Here is a 23,921-nt window from a genome sequence, read left to right as displayed (position 1 = left end):
TGACTTTGTCCAGACTCAGCTGGTTACAGTGCCAACGACAGACATGCTGTGGGAGGTTAGCTCCTCCAATGACAGCATAGCCACAGGTGTAATCCCACCATACCTGATACTAAGCCTGATGCTAACTGTGCTGGCTTCCGCCATCAACATGCCAGCTGACTTTCTACAAAAACACCTGGCCTACTCTCTGGGTAGCGCCATCTCACTCTGCTTCGATCCCGAGCAGAGAGAAGTGGGCCTTCTCCTAAATCCGCCTATCATCGAGTCAAGCCAAGTCTACAGACTTACAGACATTCGCAAGGTCAGGTTTTGGGAAAACAACACCCACATCAAGATAAGCCCTCCAGACGTGGTGGCCTACCACGATGGCGACACACAACGGTACTCAGCTCCAAACCTACACCTGTGTACTATGACCAAAGACATTTGTTATCTCTGCCTTAGCAAACCCTTACTCAGAGACAACGCTGAAGAAATCTGCGGGTTGCACCCCCTGGTCAGCAAAGTGTCAACATGCTCAACCAGAAAATGGGACTTCAAGTACTGAAAGGGGTCATCCTACACCTTGATGGCCTGACATGGTACCAGCTTCCCAGCAAAGAGTACCAGACAGCACTGAAACTACCATCCTCCAAAAACTTCAACGTCACCTTGAATCCAGGACTGGAACTCCGTAGTGAGAAAAGGGGGTCCCAACTCATGGACATTGCTCCTGCCAACAAAGCCCTCCGAGCACCGGCTCGACGGCCCGTTCTGAACACTTCATCTGCGATCCGAGGCTGGAACGCCGCCGACATTGGGCTGTGCACCTTTGCAGGTAATCAGCCAGACCCTAACACTAGGTTGGTTTCCATCCTGTACAGAAGACTCAACGAGATGCGATACAGCCAAGCTCACGAAAGCTGTGTCCAAAGGTTTCAGACGGAATCCCCAGAAAGGGGGTGTCAAGTCAGAGACCACGCCGAACCTCATCGAGCTGAATCCTCAGCTCCAAGCACCACCTGCCTTCCTACCGTCATGATCCACCTGCTACACGACTGTCATGATTCACCTGCCATGTGACCATTGTGATGATTGTCGTCCGACGATGTCCACACGGACTTCACCGGACGAAAAGGGGGAATGTAACAACATTGGCTATCGAATCATTCGTCGTTGGTTTGAATTAACAAATTCAAATACTCTGTGTTGCTAAAAACATTTCTTCCTGAATACAAAAGCTGGTGCACTTTGAACTCGTGAGTGCAAATCAGGCTTTGGCTCCATAAAGACTGGAACCAATTGACTTTTACGACACTAATGTCACCTCAGAGACATTCCAAACCCCCCCTTTCCCCTCTCTGGACCACAGAGAGATAACGAAACTTGAAACCTTCTACACACACACACACACACACACACACAAACATCCTCCTATAGAAATATAGTTTTAATGTATGTAACTCAGATTTGGGTTTGATCTTCCTGTACGCATGTTTTATTAATTCGTTTGACCATATAATTATGATTTTCTAGAGGTGTGGTTTTGAAATGTATTCTTTAATCAATAGTGTTTTAGTTAGAGAGGGTTCACTAACATTCTCTGGCAATCCCTTCCCCCCTGTGTGGAACTGTGTTTTATTACCTAACGGAATGTTAGCCAGAAGAGCAGAATTAGGTGTTCATCCTAGATATTTTATATGTATAACCATTGAAGAAATATGTAAGCCTGAATGTAATTTCTCTTTTTCATGATTGTTCTTCTCTGTGATGGGTTTTTGTATTCTTGTAAACCGTAAAGGAATAATGTTTCAGATGTGCACCCTTTTTCAATCATAGATATGCCATGTGGATCTTTCTAAAGTCCAATCTTCAATGCCCACTTATCAATGTACACCACATGTTGGGTTCATTTTATTCCTAGGTTGTTAGTTTAACTTTTAAGCTTATTTTTACAGAATAATAATCTATCTCGACGTGTACCTTCGAAACATATCTAATTCGGTATCCACGTAAAGCTCTCCTTGTACTGGAACCAAATGTATGCATCAGGATCTGGTAAAATGTATGATACTATTTTTACCCTCGTTAGAGTATAACTGATCACATAATAACGCTGCCATAAAACATGCAAATTAAACTGGGAACTAAGACAAAGACATTTTTCCCGCTTCAGACCTTTGGACGTTCATTGGTTGTTCGCGCGAACAGAGGCGTCAACCCATATTGTCCATAAAAGACCGACTCAGAAAACCTCTCTCTCTCTCATGCCTACGCTCTCTCCTTCCTCCTCCAAAACCCAAGTCCGGACCGGCTTCGGCCTGCTTCTCTTTTCTTTTTATTTATTTATTTTATGTTTTTCTATAGTCTAGTTTCGTTTTCCTCTTCGCCTCTGTTCATTCACGAGCTGAATGAACTTAGCCTGAATCATTCCCGGCAACTCTTTGAAGCTCCCGCACTCGCACGCGCGCCGGAAGACAGCACGCGCACGCCTCCCCTCAGACGACTCGCGCTGCTTTTAAAGACACGCAGAACCCTGCGGTCCTACACACCTCATACAAAGAGAACCATATGCCATGCAAGTATCGATTATTGAATTGAACTTATGATGTGATTTCTTTGTTGTGTCTTAAGGGTTACTGTCTGTGATTTTGCCATAGCCAACTGCGATCTCTGATCGCAGATTTTTGCTTTCACTTCCGATCTCGTCCCCCATCCTTCTCTCCATCTCTCGCATCTTCCGATCTCTCTCTCTCTATCTATCTATCTCTCTCTCTCTCATTTTCGTTATTCGTTATCTTGTATTGTTTAACTGTATTTGATGTACATAGACATATAATCCGTGTGTATTGTGTAGTTTGATATATTCCTTAGTTCGATGTATTGGTCCAATTATTAAATTCCATATGCCCTTGACTGACTCTGATTTAATTGCCCATGTTACTTAGTCCCTGAAATGTTCGATCTTAGCTATATGCTTTATCTTGGTAGCCTACGATTTAAGTAAGCTAATTTTACAAACATAGAAAGTTGTCTTTTCAAGGCCTGGAAAAGATACTCTTTCTCGTGTTTGTAAGAAGGATAATTTTCCTTGAGAGTTAAGTTAATCTTACGTATATGTTTGCTGGACAAACAGATTGTTTGATAACTAAATTAATTCCATTAAAGTTATCCCATAACTTCGAGCTGAAATAAGCACAATTGATGTATTAATGACGAACCATAACCCGTTATGGTAATCGTTCATATATCAATCTAGTTCAGCTGCGCTAAATTAATGTAACTGTAACATACAACATATTAATCATATTCATGATTAATTATTAAAATTCCCAATAGATAATTTGAGCTAATATTAATATTAATATTAATATTAATGTACAACCCATTGTTCTTACACCCGACAGTAGTGGTATCAGGCGCACCGGCCAGCTGGCCTGTGGCCACTCACATGCCTCGGCCGTCCGCTCAAACAAGTCCATGAAGGCCTCGGGATCATCAGCGGGTCCCATCTTATTCAGAGGCATGTGAGCTGCTGCGGTGGCCGCGGCGCCGGGGGAAGCCGACTCCGTCCGAACCCCCCGGTCCAGCCAGCTCCGGAACAGCTCGCGGTCCTCCTGCTGGGCTTGCATCATGACGTGGAACCGTTTCTCCTGATCGGCCCGCAAGTCCAGCAGGGCTTGATGGTTCTCTTGATGTAGACCCGCGAGCGATGTAATGATGTCCGCAAATGGCGTTCCCGATGTTCCTGGCGGAGATTGCATTTCGGCGGCGGCGTTCTCCTTCCTTCCCGGGTTTCGGCACCAGTGTAATGAAGATCCCTTAGATCGTGTGTGAGAAGGAAGGAGACCAGGGTCGGCTGACTGAGACTCGTGGGTGTTTTAATAATAAACTCAATTCGTACATAACAGTCGCGCCACATGCGCTCACAAACTCAATACAATGTTACAGCAACAAGCAGTTCTGTATTCTCAGACCACAGGTTTCTCAGTCCGCTTTCTTTGTCCCAGTCCCACGAGTCCTCAGTCCTTCTCTCTCTCATGGCTTGTGAGAGCTCTCCTTAAATGCAGTCTCCCCACGCCAATTACTGCAACGAGATACAGGTGTCAATCATTTCGTATTAAACCCACTTACCGCTGCTTCTCTCCCCGCTCTCTCTCCTGTCGCAGACCTCGCTGAACCACGCCCCCCTCGCCACAATTTTCAATTAAACATCTTGCACAAAGGCAGTCTGTCTGTCACTGTTTTTAAATTGATTTAGGACCTATTTTTTTTATTTTATTTTATTTTTTAATGATGATATTGTTGTTTGAATATGATGCGTGAAAGTGTGTCTATGTATTTACCTGTAAGTGCCTCTATGTCTATTTGAAACCGAGCTGCTGCCACTTGCCAGGACACTCTCGTAAAAGAGATTTTTAATCTCAAGGAGTTTTTTATCCTGGTTAAATAAAGGTTTGAATGAATGAATGAATTCTGCTTGTTAACAGCAGGTGTTCATCACTAATGCTCAACAATCACTTACATATTCCAATAATTATCTCACTGCAACACTGCGTGTTGCCAGTACAACACTGTTGCCAGTAATTTACTGTTGATTTTACAGTTCTTTACTGTAATGTTACAGTATGTTATTGTAAAAATACCATGCTCTAAATTAAAACTCATGTTAACTTGTTTCCTTTCGCAGAAACTGACTGCCTTCAATTGACCAAATTTCATTTAAATAATATTTATAATGCACTAATAATGTGAGCAAAGTATTACTGTGAACTTATTTCATTTGAGACCACTATAAAAAACATTGTAAATAAAGAGATTTCCACTGCGTCATCAACTACTACACAGTCACCACCTGTTAAATAAAGCAACATGCAGCAAATCATCAATGTTTCTAGATCTTCTCCTGGACTGAAGCACAGGCTCTACTCTTCTGCACAATGGTGACTCAAAACAGGGTTGTCAGCACTGTAAAAAAATGGTAATCTACTGGCAGCTGGTTGCCAGCAATGTCCTGTAATTTACAGCCCTTTACCATTAATTTACAGCTCTCCTTTTTTACAGTATATTACCGTAAAAATACCATGGAAAGTAACTCGTATCATTTGGGAAACCGATTGCTTCACACAGTTTGAGTTTAAAAACTAGTATTCACACTGATAGTACTGTGAACTTAATTAATTTGAGTCCACTGAAAATTCTCTTAGTATAAAACTGCAAACACCTAATGTGTAATAGTGAATTCATTCAAAACATGACTAAATCGTATATAAAACGTGCAGTGTTGGGGATCCTTCAGGAGCAGGTTTGGGAAACACTGTTTTTGGATATTTTGATACAAAATTCTTACATATTGTACCTTTTAAGGCAGTCAGTTTCTGCAAGTGAAATGAATTAACTCGAGTTTTAATTTGGTGCATTAATTAAGTTTCACAGTAACATACTGTAGATTACAGTAAAGAACTGTACAATTAACAGTAAATGACTGGCAACAGTGTTGCCAGTATTTTACTGTAAAAAAGCCTGGTAAGGTCTAACAGTTTGTGAAATGAATAACTAGGAATTGTATTAACATTAAATGGTTCTTCCATTTTCCTCAAAATCTTGGGTAGGCTGTGCCTACCAGTTTACAATAACAGTAATGGAACACAGTCCTGTCATTATTCCTGCTTTGTGTTTGAATCAGCCGGTAGGTCCTGGACTGTCACTGGACAGCATCATCACTCAATGGAGGCGACGGCCTATGCTGTGCTGGCACTTGTGAAGGACAAAGACTTTGATAAAGCAGGAGAGGCAGTGCGCTGGCTGCGTTCACAACAGTCCCAATTTGGTGGATCCGGCGCCACACAGGTATCACATCATTATTTTTTTAAATTCATGTTCCTCCTCCCGAAGCAGCCTGTCACTCACATCAGATCCACCAATAGCAAACCACAAAAGCATTTTTTTGTGTGTACACAACCACCCTATAATGATAAAAATCCACCCATTCCTTTTTTATTCCCATAAATAAGCACTGTCTCAGAACAAGCCATTTGCAGATTCTGTACAAAGTGACATCAGTTTGCACAGGCTGTTGACGGACAGTATTAGCATGGTTTCCGCCCTGAGCGATTTGTACACTGTCCGCCATTTTCTGCAGGCCAGAGCAGCTGTAGTGACAAGAATGTCTCATAAGCAAATTTGTGCTTGGTTTTTGGATGTAAGAGTGAACATAAGTCTTCATGTACTCCCGTCATCAGAGACGCTGAAGACGCAGTGGATTCGTTTTTATTTTTGAAGGGAATGCGCCCCCTTATACCTAAATGCGTTTATGTCTGTGTGAATCATTTTACACCAGACTGCTTTGTAAAAAAGGGACAATACAAAACACAGGTTTTGATAAAAAGCTGTTACTCGAGGATGGATCAGTACCAACTGTTCATGATTCAACTTATAGTCCCCGGATCGATACTGGTCTCAGCAGTAATGAAAGGGATAGCGCGTGCTTAAGGTCTGTATATATATTTTTTGCTGTTAGTTGTAACGAGTGGTTTTGTGTAATTCACTGTGTATGTTGATGATAATGCATAAGACTTTAATGAGCACTTGTACTGTGATTTATTCAGCCCTGACAGTGACTTTCCAGAATGAAAACAAACGCTTCATGTTTTGTGTGAAGTACGATAAACTTCATAAAGTTCAGGAAAGTTATAGCCATCATTCGGATGGGGTCCAATAATCCACATAGCAACATTGTGACGTCCCAGATCTGGCCCAAATAGCAATGCCAGATGTTAGCCAAGAGCAAAGAAATAAAGCAGAACTGGACCTTATCTGAGCCACAACATCTGTGTATATTAAATATGGAGTCATCTCAGCCTTAATAAGCCTGTTAACAAGCAGAATCACTGAAGGAAAGAAGAGAACAGAAAAAGAGACGAGCAGAAACACAAGAACTACAACTGACTTCAGCCACAGTCTCAGATGAAATCAACTGAAGATAAAAGAAGACATTAAATCTGTGAAGATCTCAGCAGAGGAGGATTAAACAACTCCACAAACAGCATTACCAGCTTGATGTCTGTGTGTGTCAAAAAAATACCCACAGTGTATTTAAAAATCAAAAATCTGATCTGTTGCAAGAAAGTATTGTTGGTGAATATAGTCTATTAATAATAAATAACCACTTTTGGCCGAGGATAAGATAAGTGAATTATTCTACTTTATGATGCTGAATACTACTTCACCTGATCATCTTCAATGCTGGCTTCCTTTGCAACTAATTATATGTTTTGGTAAACATTGTTTCAAAGACAACAAACTCCCATAAAACGACAAGAGTCAAACTGCCCAACTAGAGGAAATGTTGATCAGCATAATGATGACCAAATATATACTTGAACTTTAGCTTAAAGTTTACTAAAACTTAACATTTCTGCCCAATGCATATGCAAAAAAAGGAGTGAGGCCTGGCTGAGTTAGTAAGTAGTGTGCTGTCACCACGTCCAAGAGACACCCTGAATCTAAACCCCCTTTAACTGCGGCTTTCCTAAAGCAGATGAACTTAAGAAACAGTGGTTCACAAGTTGTGCTTACGGAGGTGCTTCGGGTCGATCAACTTGTTCTTCTTGACTGTCATTATCCGACTCACACTCGAACTGATATGGCAACACTGATGCCATAGTTAGCGTACGTGTTTACAGCATCTCAGGAAGCCTCTGGAGCTGATACTCACTGGTTATGGTAAGGGATATTACATTTCCAGCACAAGCTCTAAGCAGCAGACCAATCAGAACAGACTTGTGCCAGCTGACCAGTCAGAACAGACTCGTGCCAGCTGACCAATCAGAACAAACTCGTGCCAGCAGACCAATCAGAACAGACTTGTGCCAGCTGACCAATCAGAACAGACTCGTGCCAGCTGACCAATCAGAACAGACTCGTGCCAGCTGACCAATCAGAACAGACTGAGCTTTTCGAAAGGCTGATTTTAAAGAAACCAAAGCTAAAACAGAGGGTGAAAATGTGCGCTGCAACAATGTATATTGTAAGAAACTAATATTTTTGAACATTAAAGGGATAGTTCACTTTGAAATTAAATTTTGGTATGTTTTAGCTTACCTCAAGGGCATCCAAGATGTAGGTGTCTTTGTTTCCGCAGTAGTTTCAATTTTGATATTTTTAGGTCAAACCGTTCTTGTCTGTCAGTCATATAATGCAGGTCTATGGTCACTATCTCAAAGAGCATGCACAGAGAAGTCCAAATAAAACAATTCCCCATCGTAAGTACACATTGATGGCCTAAGACACGAAACGAGCGGTTTGTGTGAGAAAACGAACAGTATTTATATAGTTTTTACCTCTTGTACACAACCACGTCCAAGTGATCTGAGGGCGCGCGCTTCCTGGTGTCGTGGTGTGTGACGTGTGCGTGCGTTCTGGCTTAGTCAGCGCAAGTGCCGGAAAGCATCGTAAGTGATCTCTCTTGAGGTAAACAAGAGGTAAAAATGATATAACGATATAAATACTGTTCGTTTTCTCACACAAACCGCTCGTTTCGTGTCTTAGACCTGCATTATATGACTGACAGACAAGAACAGTTTGACCTAAAAATATTAAAATTGAAACTACTGTGGAAACAAAGACACCTACATCTTGGATTCCCTTGAGGTAAGCTAAAACATACCAAAATTTAATTTCAAAGTGAACTATCCCTTTAAGTTAAGTAAATGTATTATAGTAGATACATACAAACAATGAACCTGTAAGTGAGCATAATAGGTCCCCTTTAAAAAGGATGCAAAAGTACTTTTTTACTATACCGTTGTGATCACTTTTATGTGAAAATATCTGACACAAACATTCTTCAGAATTTCTCCTTTTGTCTTAAAGTAGAAACAGTAGAAGAAAAGTCATATTTGGATGCTCCTGTTTTAGGCGACCATCATGGTGTTCCAGGCCGTGGCTGAATATCATACAGAGATGAAGAACCCACAAAGCTTGGATGTGGAGCTCACAGTGGAAGGAATAAGCAGACCTACCAGATGGATTTTTAAAAGACAGAATGTACATATTGCATGGACAGACCAGGTATAACGCATTGCTGATGTTTTTTTTTTTCCTTTTCCGGATGACAAAATAAGTTAAAGATTGCAGTGAATGAGGAATTATGGAAGCTTTGCAACACGCAGTGTTGCAGTGAGATAATTATTGGAATATGTAAGTGATTGTTGAGCATTAGTGATGAACACCTGCTGTTAACAAGCAGAATTCATTCATTCATGACATGAACACAACTTCAATGGATCACATCAGCTATTACATCATTTATTTGATTGTTCTGATGACACATTTATCTGCGTGTGTTCATTCAACAGATCTGGCTAAATAAATACTTGAATGTGACTGCAACAGGAACTGGAACAGCAACTCTCACAGTGAGTTTGAGTGTTTACACTGTAAAAAAAAAAAAAAACTACATATTTTCCAGTTTTCCAAACTGTAAAACTTTAATTAAAACTACTGTTAATTGTACAGTTATTTACTGTAATCTACGGCAGTGTTTCCCAAACCTGTCCTGAAGGACCCCCAACACTGCACGTTTTCTTTGTCTCCCTAATCAAACACACCTGATTTAACTCATCAGCTCATTAACCCATGTGATAATGAGCTGATGAGTTGAATCAGGTGTGTTTGATTAGGGAGACAAAGAAAACGTGCTGTGTTGTGGGTCCTTCAGGACAGGTTTGGGAACCACTGATCTACGGTATGTTACTGTAAAGATACCATGCACTAAACTAAAAATCGAGTTCCTCATTTCATTTCATTTGCTATCTATCTATCTATCTATCTATCTATCTATCTATCTATCTATCTATCTATCTATCTATCTATCTATCTATCTATCTATCTGTCTGTCTATTCTACTGTTTGAGAAATAAACATTATTAATATTATAAATGGAAAACAAAGATATAATGTATTATATATGAAAGTGTTTTTGGCCTTTTTCAGGTGTTCACAGTGTATTATGCCAAACCTGTTAATAAATCTGACTGTAAACTCTTTGATTTGAGTGTCAAAATGGAACACGAGCATGGCGGTAAGATCGAAAGTTGTTTCATTGCTCATAGCTGTAAAACTGAAACTCGCAGTGTGTAATATCAGTATCTGAATTATCTTTCCATGCAGTACATTTCCTTGGAGCCATTGAAAGCTACAAGCTTACTGTGGAAATCTTGTGAGTGAAAATATGACCGAGTTTCTTCTTAAAGTTTCAAGTTTCTTCTTGTTTTAATGCACAAACAGGGACTGAGTTCATAAACCTGTAAATAATATATTATATAGATTTATTTATCTCCACAGATACAAAAACCAAACAACAGATGCCAGGACTGTTCTGGATGTTGGTTTACTGACAGGATTTCAAAAGCATGAAGGAGGTCCTACAGAGGTGCTGTGAGGATATGCAATTTACATATTAAGAAACATACATTGCAGATATTTATATTATAAAAAAAATCACACTGCAGGACTATTTAAGTGAACTGCAAATAAGCTAGAAAAACTTCATTATGAGGAATATTATATTCACAGCAATATCCCCAGAGCTAAATTAACTCTGCTTAGATATGGTCCCACTCTAAAGAGTGTTTAAGTAACTCTTAAGTCAGAGTTAAAGTTAAAGAGATAATTAAGTGATTAATTAAGTGATGATTGAGCATTAATGAGGAACACCTGTTGTTAACAAGCAGAATCACTGAAGGAAAGAGAAACAACAAGAACAGAATAAAAGAGAAACACAAGAACTACAACTGACTTCAGCCACAGCCTTAGATGAAATCAACTGAAGAGAAAAGAAGCTGTGATTTCTTTGTTATCTTTGTTATTCAAGTATTATACTAATCTTTCTTTCTCTTGGATTAGAAATAAGTATGTTTTGTTCATTCTCATCTGAACTTCTGTTCATTTTAAGTTCATTTTTACCTGTACTTCTGAACCAGCTGTTTTATCATGTATGTTCAATTTCTGCTGTTTTTGCTCTTCCTGCTCTGCAATGCTTTTGCTGCTGCTTCAGGGGCTTGGCCCCGTATCGCTGCTTGCAACTATATTTCTGCTTGTTATCATCAGGTGTTCATCACTAACATTCAATCATCACTTAATTAATCATTTAATTATTTTATTAGCTTCAACTCTGATTCAGAGTTACTTTAACACTCTTTAGAGTGGGACCATATGTACTCTGAGCAGAGTTAAGGGCTGTTTACACAACACCATTTTCAGCTAAAAACGTAAAATGTTTTATGCGTTTTGGCCGTTCATTTACACGACAACAGCATTGTGGGTGCCTGACAATGCAAACTTTTGAAAACTGGTTTCAAAGTGCAAGTTTTTGAAAACAGTCTCCGTGTAAACAACACAAATGCAAATCTCTGAAAATGATGACTGCATGCGCATACGTATTACGTGTTCAATCTATAGCAGAAAAAGAGCTTTTATTGACACTAAACTCAAATGACTTCTTCTGAAAGTCACAACAGACCAACAGAGATCATCTGAATCCACAGTGAAATGTACCGAACAAACAGATAATGCTCTATTGAGACATTCAAATAGTTGGAAATAAACTTTTACTAGTATTAGGATTCTTTGGAAGCTAATGTTATTTTTAGTTCATTGATTCATTTTTCTCCTGCTTGTCACTTCATCTGTCAGTGATCAGAGACAAAGAGCTCATGATGATGAAGAAGTAGATCTGTGTGTGCAGGCAGTCCATGTCAATCTCTATGATGTCAAAGAAAAGGAAGTGAAAATGGGTCGTTTTTGCAGCTTGGTTTCTATAAAAGCTGTTTATGGACTAACAAGGAAGTTTTGAGTTTTTAAACACACAATTTGTTATGGTACAATGACATCTTGTATGTCAAAAGAGCATTAGATTAGAAAATTAGGTTTCTCATGTCATTATGCCTTTAATACACTGATTTTTTTTTTCATTCATCCAATTAATTTTTTTATACACATAATATGGCAGACATGGTAGAAAAGGACGATCTTTCTAACCAATGTCTGGCAAAATCTGTTTAATCAAATAAATGACAAAAACTCATCCATGCATTGTTATAAAAAACACATAAAACCATTGTTTGTTTGTTTCTCCTGCACTGGTCAATTTTGAGATTTTGCTTCTATAAGTTGACTTTCTTTCAGACTAGTGGAAAGAAAACATCTGAAATGCACATTTTAGTGTTTATTTGAGGTTGTAGATTTAAATCGCAATACATTTCTTGTGAGGTTTTCTTTTTCTTTTTCAGAAATCTCAACTTCAGCAGCACTTACACACACCAAGAATTTGTAACCTGGCTTTATCCAATGCTCTGATTTCAGTCCTGGAAATGAATGCAAATTAGTTCATTTTTAATTAGATAATGCCTCATCTGCGTATTTCATCATCTGCATTTCAGAAAACTTGTAATACAAAATGTAATGTCTTGATGAACTGGAAAAGTATGGTGATTGTCTATTAGTTAAAAAATACCTTATTCACCTGTGGTGTCTTGCCTTAATATTAATAGTAATGTTAAGTAATATTAATAGTAATGTTAAGTTTTGTGACTGTCATAAATGTGCTTTGATTTCTGTCTCATTAGGTTTATCATAAAAATAAAAAAACGGTTTCCTACAGAATGCATAAAATGCATAATGTGGGACTCCTTCAACCTGCTGCAGTCACTGTGTATGAATATCGCTCACCAGGTGAGCTGCTGGTACATACACACTTTATCCAGAGCTATTTGAGAGAATAATGCGGCAGTCATCTTTTATACGTTTTTTTTTTTTTTTCTTCTAGATGATCGCTGTACAAAGTTCTACCACCCTGAGAGGAAGGATGGCGCTATATACAGCCTGTGTCGTGGAGATCATTGCTGGTGTGCAGAAGGTACTGGCATCCAGAATCAATGCAGCAGTTAAACAGATAAATGTTTATTTCATTTACATCTCTCTCTCTCTCTCTCTCTCTCTCTCTCTCTCTCTCTCTCTCTCTCTCTCTCTCTCTCTCTCTCTCTCTCTCTCTCTCTCTCTCTCTCTAGCAATTAATGTTGACATTTTTTGGAAATTTCATCCATAAATCAATGGTGATGGTGTTGAGTCAATGTTACAATGTGATGTTGGTTCAGCATCATGCTTGCACTCTCAGAAAATGAAACACAATTACAACTGACTTAAAGCCACACAGCCTGAAATCAACTGCAAATAAAATGTTTAAAATGTTTGGTCATAGGGTTGTGCCCCGACATCACGATGGAGAGCCACCATCGTGATGCCACGCCCCCCAGCCTGTCAGACCAGCCCAGTCTCACGGCAGTTCGTGTTCGTGTACACTAGTGGTTGGGAACCTATGGCTTGCGAGCCACACCTGGCTCTTAGGCAAAAATCATATGGCTCGCAAGGTCTCTCACCCTTTACCAACAAACAATAAAAAAATGTTTAGACATGTGGGTGTTCAGTGCTGTTCGCGAGTGTCAAGAGTCACCACAGCAATCAACTAACCACTTAGGTTTCTGTGGTAACCTACAGCTCCTGCACTGGGATTCAAGCAGCTGCTGCTTGTTTAAGGTGATGGCGAAAATCATTTTAGAACAGCAGCGAAAATGTAAAAGTAGGCTATATAAACTTTATCCTTTTATTTAAACGGGTGCTTTGCTGTGCAAAGAGACATTTCGAAACATTTCACCCGCTGGCCGCTGGTACTTTCACTTTTGCTGCAGAGACCCTTTATGTCCTATAAATGTGTCGTATTGTTGATAATCTACACAGATTTCAGTTGACGATTCTGTTTAAAGTTATTAATAACAAAACGAATGAGAATGAATGAATGAATGGATGAATGAATGAATGAGAAAGAAAAGAGCAGGATGTGCTTTATATTGAAAAGAAATATTAAAAGCGCGATAAGTCGCGAAAGAGAACTGAATTCTACTGACAGGATGCTGTGCACGCGCTCCGAGCGCAACATGGACAAGCATAGTAGCCTTTGTCTTCGGTTGCGAAGACAAAGGCTAAAGGCACAGACATCAAGAATCAGCAGAATCCAGAATCTCAACAATGGTGACATACTTCATGACAATGCATGCTGGTTTTATACTATGGTGGCTCCCAACATGCATTGCAGCATGAAGCATGTCACCATTGTTGAGATTCATATGCTGATTCTTGATGTCTGGATGTGTATCTAAAAATATTTTTCTTTTAAGGTATTTTAAAAATTTAAAATTCAGATTGTCTGATCTGTGGCAAGAAAGTATTATTTGTGAATATAACTTTTTAATAATAAATTACCACTTTTGGTCAGAATAAAATTAGTGAACTATGATGCTGAATTATGATCTTTATTTCTGGTTTTCTTTGCAATAAATGATGTGTTTCAGGACACACTGTTGCAAAGATCACACACTCACATAAAAGCCAAGAGTCAAACTGTCCAACTAAAGGGAACACTGATCACCATACTGGTGACTAAACATTTTCAATGAAACATCAACATCTAAACCTCTGTTAATTGTCAAAAATACCTTCTGCTGAGATCTTGAGAGATTTATTATCTTTTATTTGCAGTTGATTTCAGGCTGTGTGGCTTTAAGTCAGTTATAGTTGTTGTGTTTCATTTTCTGAGAGTGCAAACATGATGTTGAACCAGCATCAAATTGTAACATTGACTCAATGCCATTACCATTGATTTCCAAAAAATGTCAACATTAATTGCTGGAACAAAAGAGATGTTGATTCAATACAGTTAACAATGACATATTAACATTATTTTGATGGTTGCTGTCTATCTGGGACCCTAATCAAACACACCTGAACCAGCTCATCAATGTCTTCAGGATTACTAGAAAGCTACAGACAGGAGAGTTTATCAGGGTTGGAGCTAAACTCTGCAGGACAGTGGCCCTCCAGGACAGCATTTGCCCATCCCTGTCCTAGAGTTTCTTGCTCCCTGTCCTAAAGTTCCTTCTAATGAGCTGATGAGTTGAATCAGGTGTGTTTGATTAGGGAGACAAAGAAAATCTGCAGTGTTGGGGGTCCTTCAGGAGCAGGTTTGGGAAACACTGGCCTACAGGAATACTATGAATTAACAGCACTCAAAGTCGACACTCAGAAGCTGTGTTTCTGTGTTCCAAATCACACCCTATGCCCGCATCCACTATTCCCTACAATATAGTCCACTTGAAAGGGTGAATTCAGACACTGATGAACAACTGATAAGCAGAATCACTGAAGGACAGAGAAACAAGAACAGAAAAAAGAGAAACACAAGAACTACAACTGACTTTACAAACCAGTGTACAAACAGTTTACAAACCAGTGTAACATTATTTCTTTCATACATGTACAAAAGTTCTTGTTGAGAATTAACAGAGATTTAGTTTTTGATGTTTTATTGAAAATAATAAATGTTGTTGTCACCATGATGGAGATCAGTGTATGATTTAGTTGGTCTCTTGACCCTTGACTTTATAACATTAGTTTATCTCTGGCTGTTGTAATTGTGAGTTTATAAAGTACATTTGTTGTGGCAAGAATTCTCTGATCTCATCCTGTGTATAATATTTGAATTTGTGGCTATTTCTTATATATTGATCCTATATCTGTGAATGAGTACAGAGTGAGATCCAGCAATGTTTCTGTAATCAGTAATTCTGAAGGATATTGAAATCATATAGGCCTAGTGAATTAAAACATTTTTAACTCCTGCTTGATTTAGATACAGACCTAGATCAACAATCAGCATATTAATCTCAACAATACAATGTAGCAATGTGTAGCTTTTTTTTTTTTTTTTTTTTGTGCATGATGTGTTTAAAACAAATTGTCATTGTAACTGATTGCTGTAGCTTCACAGAGGTGGTAATGTAACACATTTGATACAGGATTAAACTCTGAATAAGATCAGTGAATAAACAGGCTATATAATGATTTTGTCATCATCATCAATATAACAAACCACATTCACAATCCATTTGTGTTTGTCTACAGATGTAGCTTGCAAAAACAGTTTAAGCAGCCAGACAAAATCTAATATTAGTTCACGAGTTCACACGTTCATGGAATCTGATGTAGTCTTTATGCGTATTTGGCTTGCTGTCCAGGGGAGGGCTCCGAGCTCGGAATTTCGCCCGAACCCAGAGTACTCCCCCCTTATACTGGGGTAGACCCAGCCTAGTGTGAGGTGATGGGGTGGTGGAGGGATGCTGAGAAACTTGTCGTGAGACTGAAGGTGAGGAAAGGCTTTATTTATACCAGCTTCCTCTTGTGCTGATTGGTTGATTACCTGAACGTGCTCCTCCCGAACTTTGTCAACTAAAGCAAACACTGATCTCCATAACAGTAACGTCAAACCAAACATTTTCAATTAAACATCTCAATAACAATTTCTGTAGATGTATGACAGAAATAAAGTCATACTGGTTAATAATAAGTGTAATAATGTGTAATGGCTGGAAGTCAGTTGTAGTTCTTGTGTAGTATGGACACTACAGAATTTTCCTGTGGGGTTGAAAGGGTTAACAGTGTAAGATAAAAAGACACACCCACGGAATGTATTTTAACAGTAATAAATTGTAAGTTAAAAAACAGGTATATACTGGCAACAGTAGTTTACTGTAAAATGTTGTTTTTTTGGGTCACCATTGTGCTGAACCATTGGTCAGGTCAGGCTTGTTGGAAGCTTGCTACTGGTAACATGTAAACCAGTACCACCTGTTCCATGGTCGAGCCACCGGCGACTAATCTGGTGAACCCACTGGACTGCATTGGGAGTGGGAGTGGGAGTGGGAGTGGGAGTGGGAGTGGGAGTGGGAGGGTGGGTAGATCCAGTCTTTCACTCTGTCTGTGTCCGCTGGAGTCTTTTCAAATTGTGCACGCGGATAAAATACATTCTAAAACGTGAAAAGCGTTTAACGACTTAATCTCCTAAAATAGTTAAAATAAAATATCAAATTATGTAAAGAAAACGCTTTACTATAGGAGGAACGCATTGCATTCATATTCTGGGTTCATCTGCTTATCTGCACATAGTATGGTTTCTTAATAAAGTGTGTACTGTGTACATACATTAAGCCACGTTAAAGTGCTTTTTAAGCGTTTTAAAAGCTTTTTTCACGTTAAGCATTTTAGAATGTCCCATGGAAAACCAACTTGTTAACATTGGCCAGCAGAAGTGCAATCATGGTTTTCCTGATGCTAAATCCAGCCTTGGAGAATATCCTTTCTGATGGTGTACATCCACACTTTAGATTTTCTTATCCCAGACATTGTTAAATATTTAAATCCTTGCCGCCAAGACCCTTCTCTGTCGGTCACGGATTGAAAGTGAAACTTAAATCTGTCACGGGGTGTTTGGATTTATTCACGCACGTTAAAAAATATTATATACAGCATTATATAAGCATAATAGCATAATAATAACTTTGCACATTTTTATATACAGCATTATCATAATAGGCTGAATATTGACGTATTGACAGAAAACCGTTAGTTCTATGTGAAATCAGACATTGAGCGCCCCCATATAGCCAAAGTGGCATGATCCTCGTTTCATAACACCTCTGCGAAGATTCGACCGTGAGATTGGTAGTCGAATCAGGCTCCTCCAATCGAAGCATCGAATCTTCGTCTATTCAGGGTCACTCCTAATAAATATATATATATACACTCACCTAAAGGATTATTAGGAACACCATATTAATACTGTGTTTGACCCCCTTTCGCCTTCAGAACTGCCTTAATTCTACATGGCATTGATTCAACAAGGTGCTGAAAGCATTCTTTAGAAATGTTGGCCCATATTGATAGCATCTTGCAGTTGATGGAGATTTGTGGGATGCACATCCAGGGCACGAAGCTCCCGTTCCACCACATCCCAAAGATGCTCTATTGGGTTGAGATCTGGTGACTGTGGGGGCCATTTTAGTACAGTGAACTCATTGTCATGTTCAAGAAACCAATTTGAAATGATTCGAGCTTTGTGACATGGTGCATTATCCTGCTGGAAGTAGCCATCAAAGGATGGGTATATGGTGCTCATAAAGGGATGGACATGGTCAGAAACAATGCTCAGGTAGGCCGTGGCATTTAAACGATGCCCAATTGGCACTAAGGGGCCTAAAGTGTGCCAAGAAAACATCCCCCACACCATTACACCACCGCCACCAGCCTGCACAGTGGTAACAAGGCATGATGGATCCATGTTCTCATTCTGTTTGTCAAATTCTGACTCTACCATCTGAATGTCTCAACAGAAATCGAGACTCATCAGACCAGGCAACATTTTTCCAGTCTTCAACTGTCCAATTTTGGTGAGCTCGTGCAAATTGTAGCCTCTTTTTCCTATTTGTAGTGGAGATGAGTGGTACCCGGTGGGGTCTTCTGCTGTTGTAGCCCATCCGCCTCAAGGTTGTGCGTGTTGTGGCTTCACAAATGCTTTGCTGCATACCTCGGTTGTAACGAGTGGTTATTTCAGTCAAAGTTGCTCTTCCATCAGCTTGAATCAGTCGGCCCATTCTCCTCTGACCTCTAGCATCAACAAGGCATTTTCGCCCACAGGACTTCCGCATACTGGATGTTTTTCCCTTTTCACACCATTCTTTGTAAACCCTAGAAACGGTTGTGTGTGAAAATCCCAGTAACTGAGCAGATTGTGAAATACTCAGACCGGCCCGTCTGGCACCAACAACCATGCCACGCTCAAAATTGCTTAAATCACCTTTCTTTCCCATTCTGACATTCAGTTTGGAGTTCAGGAGATTGTCTTGACCAGGACCACACCCCTAAATGCATTGAAGCAACTGCCATGTGATTGGTTGATTAGATAATTGCATTAATGAGAAATTGAACAGGTGTTCCTAATAATCCTTTAGGTGAGTGTATGTGTGTGTGTGTGTGTGTGTGTGTGTGTGTGTGTAATGTATAAATATAAAAAAAATTCACATCTCTCAACATAGAAAATTGCAGTTTCCAGAAGAAGAATCGGGTCAGTGAACAGGAGCGTTTTGATAGAGCCTGTGAATCTGACATGGATTATGGTAAACGCATGTTCTCCTTTCTCAGCCATTGAGATCAAGTCTCACAGATCTGATGACAATAATGATATAGCACATATGCTTGACAGTTTATAAAGTCAGAGTAGTGAAGATGGATCTGGCACTGGACACTAACAGTTACGACATGAAGGTGGAGCAGGTGCTGAAAGAAGGTACGGTTCAATATTCACTTGTGTCCATCAAAGTTTGAAGTACATGTTTTTAGAGCATGTAACTCTTGAACTGTGGTTGATGTATGGATGTCCCAGACTAATCTTTTCCTGTTCTGTCCTGTAGGCACTGATGATGATGCTGAGGGGAGAGTCAAACCATTTTTGGCTCGTCCCAGTTGCAGAGAATATTTGGGATTGGTAGAAGGCAAGTCGTACCTCATCATGGGCAATGTTGAACTGACAAACCAAGGAGAAAGGTAAGTGTCCACTGTGTGTCTGTGAATATCATGATTTGCCTGAGCTTAATTTATTTAATGTCTGTAGAATATTGTTCTAGGCTCAATGAAGGGGCAGTTGTTTTTTTGTCAAAATGCATTTTAAATAACCTAGAATAGACTTGAATAAATTAAGAAATGCAGTTGATACCAAATGACTTGAATACACAGCAAAATCCCCAGTGTTAAATTAACACTCCTCAGTGTACATATGTGTCAAGTCAAGTCAAGTCTAGTTTATTTATATAGCGCTTTTCACAATACAGATTGTATCAAAGCAGCTTCACAGTATTAAATTAAAATAATACAACAATGTTTGTTTCTAGTGGAAAACGTCCACGTTTGGTAATGCTGATCAATAGTATACCACACTACAGGGTGTTAAAATGAACACTGAAGCAGTGTTGAAGTTAATGAGATAATTAAGTGATTAAGTGATGTTTGAGCATTATTGAAGATACCTGATGTTAATCAGCAGAATCATTGAAAGAAAGAGACACAACAAGAACAGAAAAAAGAAACAAGAACTACTGACTTCGAGCCATTACACATTATTGCACTTATTATTTTATCAGTTTGGCTTTATTTATGTCATACATCTACACACGTTCTTATTTAGATTTAACAAAAGTTTAGGTGGTAATGTTTTATTAATTGCTTTAGTTGGGCTCTTGACCCTTTCCTTTTTTAACATTAGTTCTTCTCAAAAAACAAAAACAATTGGTTTCACCACCACTCAAAACCAAAATAAATAGTGTTCCAACCAATCACCGGTTGTGAGGTTTTGCGCTCGTCCACGGCTGCCTATGACGGCTGCACGCGAAAACCTCACAACACCCTCCCCCTGTCGGTGATTGGTTGGAACACTATTTATTTTGGTTTTGAGTGGTGGTGAAACCAATTGTTTTTGTGTGCAGATCTCAGAGCCTAGGCTGCCTACAGAGACGCGTTTTTTTGACGGCCTGCTTATGGGGCGGGCAGCTAGCGGATCGTTAGGATTAGATGAATGTGATCATTTATGTTTGGGCCTGAAATCGCTGATACAACCTTTAACTTCAGTAAATCAGAGAAAAATGAGTTTTCCCATTGCGTCTAGTGACGCAGTACCCGTTCCCGTTATCTCAGGGAACCAAGGTTACGTTAGTAATCAAGTGCATTTTTGGACTAACAAGGAAGTTTTCAGTTCTGAAACTTACAGAAAATTCTTATAGTATGGTGACCACTTATATGTCAAAACCTCAAGTAAAATTCGATTTTTCAGTTCATGACCCATTTAAAGGAGGAAATATTCTGATAATAAGGCTGTAATTCTTAGAAAATGAAATATTGGCATAAGTGAACTTTGATATTTTGTAAAAGACAAAAAAAGCTATTTTGTTTCTAAAATATTAATATATGAAAAACTTTTGTCTGCCAAAACAAAGTTAGTGACGTAAGCATTATGCAGGAAGCTATTTGTGAAATCATAAAACTGAGAACACCCCATTAGACACCTGACAAAATATCACGTATTTTGACCTGTTATTAAAATGTTTTGTACAAGTGAAACTGAATTTGTATTAAATGTTTGTCAAAAATGTATAAAAACCAACATGTATACAAAGGATTCTCCTTTTTTATCACTGTCGACATGCGTATAGTTCATTGACCCTTATACTAAAATGATGCATGTGCTTCGTAAATGCATACAGTGTAGTTAAGTCGGTAATTGTGTCTGTTTTGACTTGTTTTTAGTCTGCAGTACATCTTTGGAGAGCGCACCTGGGTTGAATACTGGCCGACAAGAGAGGAAAGCCAAACTCGAGAATACAGGGATCAGTACATCGGCATCTCTTTGCTCCAGAATAGCCTCCTCAGAAGAGGATGTGTTGTATAATTATCCCTGTCAACAACCTCACAGCTCATACTATGGTCACAATGTGAGTCACCCCAGCTAGAAATATTATTGGACGTGGGCTCCAACATCGCTCAGACGTCAAACGTTTGTTAAAAATGAAAATTGGGTTGACGTATAAACATTTGTTTGAAGTCAGGCTCCAACATCATTAAACAACTCCAAAAACACCATTATCAATGTAACGCTTTAATCCAATATATCAAACTAGACAGCCAAAATGCAAAACCACGTGTACATATAAACACAAACAAATGATCATGCAAAATTGATACCAGAGATTAAACCCTGAAATGTGACTGCCTGGTATATGATAATAAAAACTTTATTATCAAAAAGTAGCCAACATACTTGATCACTGTATCTCTTGCTGTTCTCACCATAACAAACAGTTACAGCTGACAGAGAAAAACTAACATTAAAAAGTCAAGGCCAACGATCCCAACTAAAGCAAACATCTTAATGGTGACCACAGTGAGTGCGCTGTGAAGTTACACTTTTAGATCATTGTGACCACATCATGAGTATCCTGGGAGCTCAAATTGTTGACTGGGATATAAACAGCATTTGTTGATTACAGGAAATTAAACATAATCTCTTGCATGTTTGAGCTAAAATACTTAGCTCAGCTTTTAAAAAAAAGGGGTGACTGAATGAAACGTGAAAATGTTTATTTTAGACTCCTGACTAATTAATCATGGTGTGATATACAGTGCCTTGCAAGAATATTCTAATAACACAAATCCAACATTATAATTTGTTTTGTGTGGTATTTTAAATCTGTATCTAATTTTTATAATCATAAGACAATGGGGTCGGAGTGCAAAAGAGACTCAAAATACTCTGTTGACTTTGATCTTACATACAAGTGTCAAACATCATTCGATCCTGTTAAGTGTCTATTTTTTGTGTATACTCGCAATAAAAACAAAGTGTTGTGCTTTTTGCCAAATAAAGAAAAATAAACATGATGCAAGTTCTGCTTTCTCTCTTTCAGTGAAGTCCATTCTGAAACGCGTCCGAAAATGAACTATAACTAAGCGAATACTCAGTCAAACAGGCATACAGGCATGAAGCTTGAATTATATTCTTTTAAATGAAGTCATTTATATTAAAACAAGTAATAAAAACTCAGTGAGTGTTTTAGCGCAATTTTCTGACGTCATGGGATCACAACACTGACGCCGCCTTCACACTGGCAGTTGAAATCAGCTCCGATACGGCAGCGCAACGACCGAAAGTCATTCATTTCCTATGGAGATTCGCAGACCGAATGCGAATGGGTCCGAACCAGGTGCGAACGAGTGCGGTGCGAAAAAAATCGTGTCCGTTGGCCATCCGGATGCGTTCAAAAAATTGAACTCTTGCGAAAGGCTACGGACGGTTTCTATCCGAAAATCCCAACGGAAGTTAGCGTTGCTATGGTACTGATAAACAAACCTGGATTCTTAACTTTTAATAAAATAAATAATGATTTTATAACGATTAGTTGTCATGTCATTTTTTTATTTTCATGATGTTTTAACGTTATTAGGGCAGTTAATACAATTAAATAATTCAATATTTAAATATACTCGCTTCTGACCACTGATCTATATAATGACATATATATATATATATATATATATATATATATATATATATATATAATGTCATTCTATATAGATCAGTGCTTCCGACGCTTTTCACCGTTGTGTACGACGTCCGCTGGGGGCGTATTGCGTATTACGGAGCTGATTTCAACTGCCAGTGTGAAGGCGGCGTAAGAGATAGTAAATCTTTTCCTGGATTTTTTTTGTGCGTTCCCGAGATTAGACCTTCCTTAACATAATGCCGAAAACCCGAAATCTCTAGGTGGTCTGGTTGAGGAGTAGATAGAAGTACAAGTTTGGTGCGCACAGACAGAACAGAAATCAATCAGAGTTAACAGTTAACAGAGTTAACAATCGCAATTTTGTCCGGTGGAAAATTGCGCTAAAAACTAATATTCTCAGTTTATGTAATATGTATGAAAAGAGAGAGATGTCAGTCGTTCTCATCTCAGCTCATTAAGTTTTAATGTGACCCTGCCCACGGAGAGCACAGTTATTCAAACGCAAATGATCTGAGGCATTCATGCAAACTTGTGAACACCCACAATCAGCTGGATAACACACACCACGTGTAATCAGAGTCATGTACTTTACGACACTGTGAGGAATAATACTATCTTAATAATAATCCTGGAAAATTGACCTCAGAAGTGCTGGAAGTTTAATTTCGAGAAGCAACGGATCCAGCTGAGGAATAGGTCAGTTCTATATTTGCTTTGTTATAATCGCAATAGTGTCTGTACACGCAAAAAGACTGTTTAAATATGAATCGCGTTTCTGTGTGTGAATGAATGAACAGCTTTTACCAAACTCTATTGCTATACTGAGATGAGTAAAAATCGACTAGAAAAATCGGATAGCAAACGCTATGGAAAAACTCCTTTTCTCAAGAATATTGAAGCCTTTATTTTAAAACGTAGTGCAGCTGCACAGCGAGCACAGTGCAC

The 23,921-nt window shown here is 38.9% G+C and overlaps 1 protein-coding gene and 1 pseudogene across 2 annotated transcripts in view; both read left to right on the top strand.

The window, feature by feature from the left end:
* LOC307152133 (complement C3-like) overlaps positions 1 to 23,921 on the top strand; it is a 340,855-nt pseudogene that overhangs the window by 216,082 nt on the left and 100,852 nt on the right. The window lies entirely within an intron of this gene.
* LOC307152485 (complement C3-like) lies at positions 5,665 to 22,326 on the top strand. The gene is made up of 12 exons (XM_079861173.1): positions 5,665 to 5,829; positions 8,899 to 9,051; positions 9,339 to 9,398; positions 9,976 to 10,063; positions 10,153 to 10,201; positions 10,327 to 10,414; positions 12,609 to 12,714; positions 12,809 to 12,898; positions 18,963 to 19,043; positions 19,130 to 19,213; positions 19,338 to 19,470; positions 21,223 to 22,326. Exons 1-12 carry the CDS (start codon positions 5,707 to 5,709, stop codon positions 21,362 to 21,364), a joined length of 1,197 nt encoding a protein of 398 aa, XP_079717299.1. The 5' UTR covers positions 5,665 to 5,706; the 3' UTR covers positions 21,365 to 22,326.

This window comes from Squalius cephalus, assembly GCF_949319135.1.
Source record: "Squalius cephalus genome assembly, chromosome: 2".
In the NCBI taxonomy this organism is placed as follows: Eukaryota; Metazoa; Chordata; class Actinopteri; order Cypriniformes; family Leuciscidae; genus Squalius; species Squalius cephalus.
This window is presented reverse-complemented; position numbering and strand designations above follow the sequence as displayed.